Genomic DNA, 11,370 nt, shown 5'->3' with positions numbered 1-11,370 from the left:
GGCTTTTTTCAAGAAAACTTTGCCCAGCCAGCATGATTCAGTGGTTGAGTGTTAACCCATGAACCAGGAGGTCACAGTTTGATTCTTGGTCAGGGCACATGACCAACTTGCCAGCTCCATCCGAGGCAGCTGATCAATGATTCTCTCTCATGATTGATGTTTCTCTCTCATCGATGTTTCTAACTCTCTATCTCTCTCCCTTCCTCTCTGTAAAAAATCAATAAAATATATATATTTTTTAAAAAGTAGACATTTTAGCCCGGCCGGCATGGCTAAGTGATTGAGCTTTGACCTATGAACCAGGAGGTCACAGTTTGATTCTTGGTCAGGGCACATGCCCAACTTGCCAGCTCCATCCGAGGCAGCTGATCAATGATTCTCTCTCATCATTAATGTTTGTCTCTCTCCCTCTCTGAAATCAATAAAAATATATATTTAATATGCCAAGACCGGTTTGGCTCAGTGGATAGAGCGTCAGCCTGCGGACTGACGGGTTCCAGGTTCGATTTCAGTCAAGGGCATGTACCTTGGTAGCGGGCTCATCCCCAGTGGGAGGTGTGCAGGAGGCGGCTGATCGATGTTTCTCTCTCATCGATGTTTCTAACTCTCTATCTCTCTCCCTTCCTCTCTGTAAAAAATCAATAAAATATATATATTTTATTGATTTTTTACAGAGAGGAAGGGAGAGGGAGAGAGAGAAACATCAATCATGAGAGAGAATCATTGATTGGCTGCCTCCTGCACGCCCCACACTGGTGATCGAGCCCACAACCCAGGTGTGAGCCTGACCTAGAACAAAACAGTGACCTCCTAGTTCATAGGTTGATGTTCAACCACTGAGCCACACAAACTGGCCAGGCCATGTGTGTGATTTTGGCAGACCCTTAAGCAGAGCAGGAAATTAATAAAAAGCCCACCCACATAATAATGGGGCCCATTTGCCGCCAAGGTCAGGAAATGTTATATTTTTAAAATGGATTCTCCAAGGAAAGGAATGAGTGGTTCCTGGGAGAGTTGCTTAGGAGAGGTTGACTAGTAGAGAAGCTTCAAAGCTCCCTAGGGACAATGTTGACAAAAGATAAGAATGTAGAACCCACTGTCACCTCTCCCAAGGGACTGGAACCCATCCTTCCTCAGCACTCAAAACTAGGTGACTACCTAGCATCACTGTCAAGCAGGCCACAGCCCCAGACTCCATTGGAAACCACAGGAGTAGGACTTGGGACATTTTGAGGAGATTGGAGAGAAGGACTCGGAGAATAATTATATGGGAAGGATAGAAGTTTTCCTAGAATGAGTTGCAGATAAATTTCTAGGTCAAAAATGTATGTGCATATTTTTTTTGGATCTTGATATATAGGTTATTCCAGAAAGATTTGTACCAGTTTCCACCCTTTGCTGTACCCCCACCTACTGATACAGGTCATCTCCTGGGGTGTGTTGACAAGGGACACCACTATGAGCACAAAGCCCCAAACCACATGCAGCTGAGGAAGCCTGCATGAGTCCCAGGCAGTGTTCTAAGAGCAATTCCCAAAGGAATCCTTTCCCATCATCTGTTTAGTTCAGCAAATGGAAATTCCCTGAACCCTGGTGAGGGTCCTTGTGCCAGATCAGCTTTTTTTCTGGGCACTAGTATCCTTCAATATAAGGCTTTCTGAAAAGAAAAGAAAAATCCAAGTAAAATAAATTTGGGACAGCCCTAGCTGGTTTGGCTCAGTGGACAGAGCATCAGCCTGCAGTCTGAAGGATCCCAAATTCAATTCCAGTCAAGGGCACATGCTCAGATTGTTGGCTCAATCCCATCCCCAGTAGGAGATGTGCAGGAGGCAGCTGGTCGGTGTTTCTCTCTCATCAATGTTTCTAGCTCTCTGTACGTCTCCCTTCCTCTCTGTAAAAAATCAATAAAATACATTTAAAATATATATGTATATTTAATAAATAAATAAATTTGGGACAAGCTGCATGTGAAACCTTCCTCTTGGAGACTCCTTGGTATGTTAAAAACCCAGTGAGTTCTACAGAAAGAAAGCCCTTTTAACATTGCTTACCCTAGCACTATTCCACACAGGATGGATCTCACCTCTTAGGCATATCTTCAGGCAGAGAGAGTTAGGAGGTGCCAGGCTTCATGAAGATGGGGGTCTCATCCCTTATCCAGGACTTCACAGAGCAATTTAGTTCAGTGGGACTGTTTGACTATGAGGCATGGGTGGAAACACTGGAAATTCAGTGTGTCCCTGAGAGGTCAGAAGACCAGCTATCACTGAGGGCTGGAAAAGAAGGATGATGGTAGATGGCTCGATGAGCCTGGGCCATTCCCCCCAACCCAGATGGAAATGATTCAAGCAGTAATCTTTGATCCTGTCGAGAGATGGACCATGAGCATCACAACCCCTTCTGAGGCCGATTCACCTCTCTGTTTCAACCCGAAGACCACACCACAGAAGAGATCGCCCACACTTCTGTGCGCATCCCTTTCAAGCTGTCTTTGTTCACGGAGGCCTGGTTGGCCTTGAAACCTGGAGCCCTGTGTTCTCCTGTTTACTAATATAACTCAGTTATAGACAACAGAAAACCTCATAACTCAACTCTGCTCCATATCTGTGTGGGCTGCGGCCTCAGCCTCTCAGCTGCCTAAAGTCAAGTCTCCAAAAGGGACAAAAATGTTTCCTCCCTTCACAGAAACTCAATAAAAAATCCTAGGGTGGCCCTGGCCAGAGTGGCTCAGTTGGTTGGAGCATCGTCCTATACACTAAAATGTTGTGGGTTCAATTCCCAGTCAGGGCACATACCTAGGTTGCAGGTTCCATCCCCACCCCCAATAAGTGTGCATGTAGAAGGCAACCAATCCATGTTTCTCACACATCAATGTTTCTCTCCCCTCCTTTCTCTCCCTTCCCTCTCTCAATGAATATGTCCTTGGATGAGGATTAAAAAAATAAATTAAAAAAAAAAATCCCAGGGCTCACTCTTACTGGATCAACTATGTCATGTGTCAACTTCAATCCAATCAGTATGGCCAGGTGGCCTCAGGGCATTGATTGGCCAGGACCAAGTCACATGTTCTGCGCTCCTCTCCGTTTTGATTGAGAGTGGGGGAGGGGAAGTTCTCCTGAAGGAAAACTGGATACTGTTTCAGGGGATTATTGCCAAAGCAGGGTGAAGAGATGGCTGCTGGTGTCAAAAACAACAGCTGTCTCCTGGTACCTTCTGGAATCCTCACCAGCAGCTCCTTCCTGCAAGGATACATGGATGCATGTGAAATGAGGTTGTTTCAAGTGACCACCTGGCACTTCTTGTTGCTACAGGCAGCAGACTTGACAGAAAGCCCATGAGCACATGCACCCTCTAAGCTGGGTCCATTCACAGAATTTAATTCAGAATTCTAGGCTTTCTCCATAAATAATGCATACCATTCACCCAGTACATAAGGTCAATGCCCCAGGTGGTCTTAGAATGTTTCCTAATTTGAACGTCCATCACCTCTGATCTCAGATCAGACCCTGTGAGCATAGTCTGAGGTCCCTGGAGGGGGAGGCCTGGGGACAACCTTGCCCCTTCTCTGGCTGGCCTAGTCTTGGGTTTGGGGGCCGGGGGTGGGTGGGAGATAAGCAGCCACATGCAAAATTGGAGTACCCTGAGTAAAGCTGGGACCAGGGTTTCCATCCCCATAAAGCAGCTTCCACCAGGAAGGGACCATAGAGTGGCCTGCGTCCAGAACACTGGAGGCCACAGCAGATGCTGGCAGAAGCAGGTGGGGCATCGGGGCCTTGGGGGAGACTAAGATATAGGAGGCCTTTGGACCCTGTGCCAGCGCTGACAGTGGAGGAGAGGTGACACCAGATCCTGGCTCTCAGACCTGGGGTAGCCTGGCAGGAAGCTCAGAGAATGCCAGGGAGTGCAACTGGGTGCCTCTGGCCACCAAAGCCAAACCCCAATTCCAAGCAGCCTAGGGGCCTGCAGCTGTATCAGGACAGCGGCCACTGTGAGGAGTCCTACAACAGAGCCCAGAAATGACTAAGAGGTGGGCCTTCCTGAGGACGGTGCTTTGCACAGCAAGCCATTAAAATGGGGCTAAACAAGAGGAGCCCAAGGAGTAAAACCCAGAGATGGCCAGTGACCTTGGAGGAGCCAACTGTGGCCTCAGCTCTGAGGAGGCCTGGGGTCTCCTAGGAAAAGGATAGTCCCTTATTGAACCCTCAGTTGCCCAGGAAGGCTTGGGTAATGACCACTGGCTGTCATGTCTCACTGAGTTTCCAGCAACAGAGATGGAGGAAGATGTTGTGGGGCGGTGGCGGGTGGGTGAGCTGTCCCTGGGCCCAGGGTCCACTGAAGGGTTTTTTCCTGGACTGAGCAGAACTCAGGGGAGCCCCCTGCAGTTCCTCTATGGCCACCAGAGGGCGCCCATCTCTCACGAATCTTCCAATCTGTCCTTGCTGTGGTAGACTTTGGGAGTAGGTAGGACGAAGGTGATCCTGGACCCTGAGGATAGGCCCCCGGGTTGTGTTTAATCATGTGATGTGCCAGGCTCAGGACAAGAGGAAAGTGGGTTCTGCTGGAGTCATCAAGGGCTATTCCAGGTCAAACTTTTGGTGGAGTGAAGGGTATAGCAGGGAGCTCAGTGCAGATGTAGGACCCCAAGAGAGGCAGCCCTGGACCCTGACTCATGCCTCATGCTATTGTTCTCATTGTGCAGAGGAACAGATAAAGACTCAGTAAGGTTCAGTTACTTGCCCCATATTAACTGCCATGTCTATGTATGGGGCAGCTTCTCACTTTTTTTCCGGGGAGTTGGAGAGTAGTAGCTCTGAGCAGAGCAGGGCCGCAGCCTGAGGGAGCTGGGTTAGACCTGACCCAAACCCTTCACATTGCGTATGTGGCCTTCCTAACCCCCTTCTTCTGCCTTAAGTTCCCCCTGGGCTCCAGGCTTTGGGAATATCAGCAAGATTGTGCTGTCCTGGGCAGCAGGACGGAGAGCAGCTGGTCAGTCTTACCTTGAAAAGTCAGCAGCCCAGCCTGTGCAGAGGTGTAAGATGGTCACATAGGGTCAGAAGGTCCCTCCTACAAAGCCTTTATCTAACCCTGACCCTGGCAGCAGTTTGGGAACAATTCAATGGGGGAATGGGCATTCTTGGGCCTGAGTGACGCACTGAGGACAGCTAAGCTCTAGTCCCTGTGAAGGGTGAGGCCTTCCCAGAATTCGGGCATCCGGCAGAAACCACAAATGTGGTGGAGACAGGTGTGGAAAGGGTTATGCATGGTGTCTCACTAGCAGTCAGGATGAGGGGGCTTGTTTCTCTTGTTCTTTTCTTTATCTCTGGAGCCTATGTGTCTAGCACAGAAGGCATCTGGTATATATGCGAACTAATGAATGAATGAACAACTGAATGGAATGGACAGAATACTTACCATGTGGGGGAGAAAGTATTGAATAAGAAGTGGCCCCTAGCCCAGCTGGCCAGTCTTACCTTGAAAAGTCAGGAGCCAGTTGTTCCCAAAAGTGGCTCCAGTGGTTGAATGAACCAAGAGGTCACCAGTTCGATTCCTGGTCAGGACACATGCCCAGGTTGCTGGCCTGGATGCCCAGTAGGGGGTGTGCAGGAAGCAGCCAATCAATGTTTTTCATTGATGTTCCTATCTCTTTGTCCCTCTCCCTTCCTGTCTAAAATCAATAAAAACATTTAAAAAAGAAAAAAAGTGGCCCAGCCATCTGGCTCAGTGGTTGAGCATTGACCTATGAACCAAGAGATCATGGTTCAATTCCTGGTCAGGGCACATGCCTGGGTTGCAGGCTTGATCCCCAGTGGGGCTGTGCAGGAGGCAGCCAATCAATGATTTTCTCTCATCACTGGTTTCTATCTCTCTCTCCCTTCCTCTCTGAAATATATATATATATTTTTTTCCTTTAAAGAAGTGACCCTTGACCTCAGGGGGCCAAAACACACAAGCAGGTAAATATATAAACTCATACTGTGAGAGTTGCTCTGCGACAGAGGGCCAGAACTGGGAAGGGCCTTCTTAGACTGGGGACCAGGGAAGGTGTCTGAGAAGATAACACTGGAACTGAGACCTAACATGAAGCAAGTCATGAGAAGTCTAGAAGTCAGACATACCTGTAGCACGAACAGCAAGTGCAAAGGCTATAAGGGAGGACCAAGCTTTCTGTGGACACAAGAGGCTGATTTGGCTGGTGAGCAAGGGAGGTGAGGCACAGGGTAGGCAAGAGCAAGAGGGGGTCCTGGTCTCAGAGTTTTACTTTACCCAGAGGGGCAGTGTCCAGCTTGGTATGGTCCCTGGTGTGTGACTTGAGCCTTGTCTCCTCTTGCTGTGCCCTCGCCCTGGCTTGCCTTATTAACACCTAGGCCTCAGTTACTCTGGTACAGCCCAGGTCTCTCTCCTGCCCTCCAGACCTTCATCTCTGGCCCCTTCCCTGTGGTAAATGGCTCCTTCTTATGCTCAAGGTCTCAGGCCAAAGCCTGGGGGATCCTCCATGAGACCTGCCTCCAACATCCATTGATCCCTGAATCATGATGCTTTAGCCTAGATCAGTTGTTCTCAACCTTCCTAATGCCGCGACCCTTTAATACAGTTCATGTTGTGGTGACCCCCAATTTCATTGTTACAAATTGGACATAAAGCATAGTGATTAATCACAAAAACAATATGTAATTATATATGTTTTCCGATGGTCTTAGGTGACCCCTGTGAAAGGGTCATTCGACCCCCAAAGGGGTCGCGACCCACAGGTTGAGAACCGCTGCCCTAGATGCTGTCTTATGTGTGCCTGCTTCTCTCCCTCCCAGCATCTGCCCTTAACCCAGGCCCCAGTGGTGTAAGGTGTGGATGAAATACCCCACAATGTCTCCTCCTGTTAGAAGGGGCTGGGGCCCCAGACTCTCTTATTGTGATAAAGCAGTGTGCCCCCACAGCAGTCAGCTCCAAGGTGAGAAAAGGAAGCCCCACATAGCCAGTGTTGGAAGGGGCAGGGTGCATGACTTCAGTCCCCACCCATCTTTGTCCACACCCAGACCTACAAAGTCAGAACTCCAGGCTATGGGGTGGGGGTTGGGGGGGTGCCTGTGTCCCCGACCCTTAATCCCTTTTCTTTCACCCCAAACAAGTATCTCACTTGTACCAAGACACCAGAGATGTGTTTAAGACTATTCAGGAGAGACAAAGGAGGCACAGCTGAGAGCAGGATCCACATATTTAGATGTCACCTGGCAGTGTCCTGCAGTCTCCACCTTGCCATCAGCCCATTCCCTGTACCTCCCTCCACAGCTGGGCTGTCAAACCTCCCTGACTAGAATGCAGGAGGCTCCTGCCTATAAAGCTCTCCTGTGGACCCCAGCCTAGGAAATGAGCCTGAGGTTCTTAGTGGGCTCTTAACCGTCACCTTCCCGAGGCCTGTAACTTGAGGTCGCACACTTCCTCCAGTTAGTCCCAACTGGCCCACCTATTATCTTTAGCTATGCTCAAGGGGCAGGATGGCCTGCCAGACTAACCCAGGAACTTGTTTCTCCAGGAGGCCAAAGCTTGCAGAATGAGGACAAGGCTGCATCACTGCCCTGGAAATTAAGTCCTAAGGGATAAGGTGCCACCTACCACCACCAGGGGGAGCCACTCAGCAGACAACCTAATCCACTGAGGCCTATGCAGGGGAAGGTCAGCTGTCCCATGGCAAGAGTGCATCCACGAGCCTGGCCTGTGCCTCCAGTCTGAGGCCCTAGACACCTTCCAGGGCACACAGGTTCACTTGGCATCCAATAATGTGGTCCCAGGGAAAGGTTTTTGGTACAACCAGTAGACAAAACTGGTAAGCAGCTCTCCCCTCAGCCCCTAACTCCAGTGCCCCGCACCAGACACTGGTGCCACAAGGACACAACAGTCTCCCAAACTGGAATCTTCAACCTCTATCCCTACCCAGTCAAGAGCTGGAGCTGAGTTCAAGATCATCCCCCACCTCTTTGCCCCTCCCCAGGTTTCAAGAAACCAGAACAGAAAGAAACAGGCTTGAGACAGAGCTTTGTTAGAACAACTCAGCAAAATAAAATTCCTGTTTATTGTGGACAACATTGTTTCACACATACATCGAACAGGCCAAAAAAAATAAACAGCAATTTCATAGACAAAAAAAAGGGAAAAAAAGCAACCTTTACAAAAATATAAAATGCAAATAAAAAATACAAACAAATTTTCCTTTTTAAAGTACTTTTAAGAAAAAAAGCAGAGCAGGGCCTTGGAAGTTTTGGTTCTTTTTTCCTCCCCTGTTGCAAATTCACGTTGTGGTTTTGGTTGGGTGGTGGAGAGTGCGTGTCATCTGCAGGCGGCGCTGCCTGAGGTGGGTGGGTAGGCAGGTGGGCGGGAGTCTCTACTCGAAGGTGACCACGTTTAGATTCTGAGACGGGAAGTGGAGGGTGAATAGGTCACAGAGGCCTTTAACTTTTCCTTTTTTTGCTGTCTAGTCATCCTCGTCGGTCTTCTGCTTCTTGGTGTCAACATCATCATCCTGAGCAGGAAAAATATTGTTAAGGTCCGCTCCAACCCACTGAGCCCACCCACCAACTGCCTCAGCTCCTGCTGATAGTCCCAGAGGCCTTTAAAGCAATTCAGAAATACCCAGCACCCCAAATACAACTGAGTCCTCTCAGCCCCCAACCCCATCCCTCAAGTCAGAACCCACCTCATCATCTTCAGCTGCCCGTTTGCCTGTAGCTGCCTCAGCCTCCTCATCTTCATCTCCATCTTCTTCCTCACCTGGACAATCAAACCCCAGGTGAACCACAACCCTTCAGTAATCAACCAACCAAGGAGGGTTCTGGCTCCCTTCTACCCAGTGGGACCCAGAACTTGGGGGAAAGGAGCAGGAAAAAGGGAAAACTGAACTGCATTCCTTAAGGAATCTCCCAGTAACAGATTTGCCAGGTGTAAATGTCCCTGGATCTGTCTCTGCTGCCTAACAGGGCAGCTGGGATACCCACAACACCCATGCAGGCACTTGTCTTCAGATGGGAGAGAGGACCCAGAGGTGCAAGCACCTGCACCTAGAGAGGCCAGACCCCACTCAGTGGGTGGAGGAACTCTCCATCGGGTGGGACAGTGTGAGACACAGCTTTAATCTAAAACAAGGAAGGCCCTGACTCCACAGGTACAAACCCAATTGTATGTAGTTCACTGGCCCCCACCCTGGGAGCCAACTCCACCTGTGACAGAAGCCAGGGAAAGGTACCCCCCCAAAGGAGGAGACAGACAAGGCTACTCACCATCACCTTCCTCTTCCTCCTCCTCCTCCTCCCCTCCTTCTTCCTCTTCTTCATCTACCTCATTGTCGGCCTCCTGCTCCCCATTTTCCTCATTCTCCTCGACAGAAAACATATCAGGTTATTACCTAGGACAGACCATCACTGCCCAATACACTTCTACAGCCTCAGACCCCTGAAGAGCCACCAGGTGACCTTGACACAGAACCACCCAGCCTCCTCCCCCACCCCCGGACTAAGCCCAGGAAGAGAACGTCTTGGCCAGGAGCAGTTAGGAGGTATTGAGCAAGGTGGACACTCACAGCGTTCCCATTCGCAGGTGCATCTCTTCCATTCTCTGCCTCCTCCACAACTTCCTTCTTCTCCTTTAAGTCCTTCAAAAGGGAAGGAGGAAAAGTCTTTTAAGGGATTCCAGGTATAACACAGTGCTAATCAGATGCCCCAAGTTAAAAGTGTCGCACTTAATACGTGGAGCCAGTGGAAGAAAGGCCACCGATACAGTGTCTGTCTGTGGTCAGGTTGTCTGATTTTTCAGCCCTTCCCTTGAGAAACACGTAAAAGCCATGTGGCACCACAGCCCCAAAACCCGTCTGACGAGCCGGGGAACTCTCACACGCATCCATCGGACTTGTTTCCAAGCAGAGGAAGCTCCGCCTCTCAAGTCCTTCTGGGAAGGCAGCAGGTATGCGCCATAAATAGGCAGAGGGAGGACCCTACCACTTCGGGAGTTCCTGTGGGAGGACTAGCCAACAGCCAGAACTGGGGAGGCGCCTCACCAGCCAGAGTCCTCGCAGCAGAGCTCCAGCCCCAAGCCCACTAGTCTAGGACCCGGCAAGCTCAGGCCTTTGAAAAAACCCAAATTCCACCAACCTCCCATGTCTAACAGCTATCCCAGGGGGCTACAGATCGCGCTCTGGAAACGGGTTCGGGCTAAGAAACCAATGCCTAGGCCCCAAACGCCTCTTGCCCTCCCGCGCACCTCAGGGAGCCGAGGCGGCCGGCATTCCAAAGGGCAGTGCCGCTGCGGACGCCCTGAAGCCCCGTAATTTTTTCCATATAGTGTGGCTAGGCCAGCCGCCAACAGACAGGCATCGAACTGCCCCAGGCGCCGTCCAGAAAGCAGCCTCGGGGCACCTGTCGGCCCGGTTTGCCCCGACCCGCCCAACTCCGACCCGACTGGGCGCTGCCCACTCCCGCCCCCTGGCGGCTGAAGCCCTAGGGAACGAGGGGGGGCGGGGAGGCCGCACTGCGCAGGCGCACAGCCCCCGCCCGACGAGCTTTGCGCGCGGGCTCTGCACGCACCGCGCGCGCAGAGCACGTGGCCCGCGGCCGCCGAGTGTGCCCCTGACCCTGGAGACCCGTAGCCGGCGGGCTGCGCTGGCCCCGCCGAGCACTTGAGGTGCGCACCAGTCTTGCCGGGCTCCGAACGCCTGCGCAACACCCCCCAACCCCGCAGTCCTAGAGACGCGGGGTTTTGCGCCTCTGCATTTGGCGGGCAAAGTCCCGCGGGAGGCCGCCCCGAAGTCTGCCGGGCTTTTTCGGTATCGCAGCCCCTAGGCCGTCGGGGACGCGCTCCACCCGGCTATTTATTGCCTCTAGTGGGAAATCACCCTGGAGGAAAGCAAGCGCGGACGCCCGCCCCGGGGAGGGACAATCTTCCCATCTAAACTAGACTCTGGCTGTGCCCAGAGCGGGTCGGAGGGAGCCTCTTCAGAAAGCCGGTCGCAAGCCCGGGTCTGCCGGGAGAGTCGCCCCTGGGAGAGCGCCAGAGGTGACGCCAGGGGCACTAGGGTTAAGGAGACGCCAAGGTGACTCGTGAGCGTAAGAGACGAGGCCAAGAGCCGAGGGCTAAAAAAGCTGGTCCGCTTTAAAGTGTCGCGCTCCCGCCGACGGCGGAGACACTCCCGGGGCCGGCAAGGGGACCGACGCGGCGCGCAGAAGCCCAGCTGCGCCAAGCGCGCAGGACCTCAAAACCGAGGGCGGCAATGAACCGCAGCCCAGGACCCCGACTACCCTGGCGCCCGGCCCGAGCCCACAGCGGGCTACCTGCGGTCGCAGCTTTTGTTCGTCCGCGTCGCCCCGGGAGGAGCTGCGCGCACGGTCTTTC

At 51.8% G+C, this 11,370-nt stretch overlaps 1 protein-coding gene across 2 annotated transcripts in view; it reads right to left on the bottom strand.

Annotated features, from left to right (window-relative positions):
• Window positions 1-8,291: 8,291 nt before the first annotated feature.
• PTMA (prothymosin, alpha) overlaps window positions 8,292-11,370 on the bottom strand; it is a 4,126-nt gene continuing 1,047 nt past the window's right edge. The window contains exons 2-5 of one of the 2 annotated variants that reach the window (XM_015561870.1): window positions 9,566-9,637; window positions 9,267-9,363; window positions 8,687-8,760; window positions 8,292-8,512 (exon numbers count right to left, since the gene is read on the bottom strand). In XM_015561870.1, coding sequence (XP_015417356.1) covers window positions 8,465-8,512; window positions 8,687-8,760; window positions 9,267-9,363; window positions 9,566-9,637 — 291 coding nt within the window. In that variant the 3' untranslated portion in view covers window positions 8,292-8,464. The remainder of the gene's footprint in view (window positions 8,513-8,686; window positions 8,761-9,266; window positions 9,364-9,565; window positions 9,638-11,370) is intronic. The other variant, XM_006760418.2, reaches the window with a different exon arrangement.

This window comes from Myotis davidii, unplaced genomic scaffold (genome assembly GCF_000327345.1).
Source record: "Myotis davidii unplaced genomic scaffold, ASM32734v1 scaffold370, whole genome shotgun sequence".
Taxonomy (NCBI): Eukaryota; Metazoa; Chordata; class Mammalia; order Chiroptera; family Vespertilionidae; genus Myotis; species Myotis davidii.
Note: the sequence above shows the minus strand (reverse complement) of the source record. Positions and strands in the feature narration are given on the sequence as shown.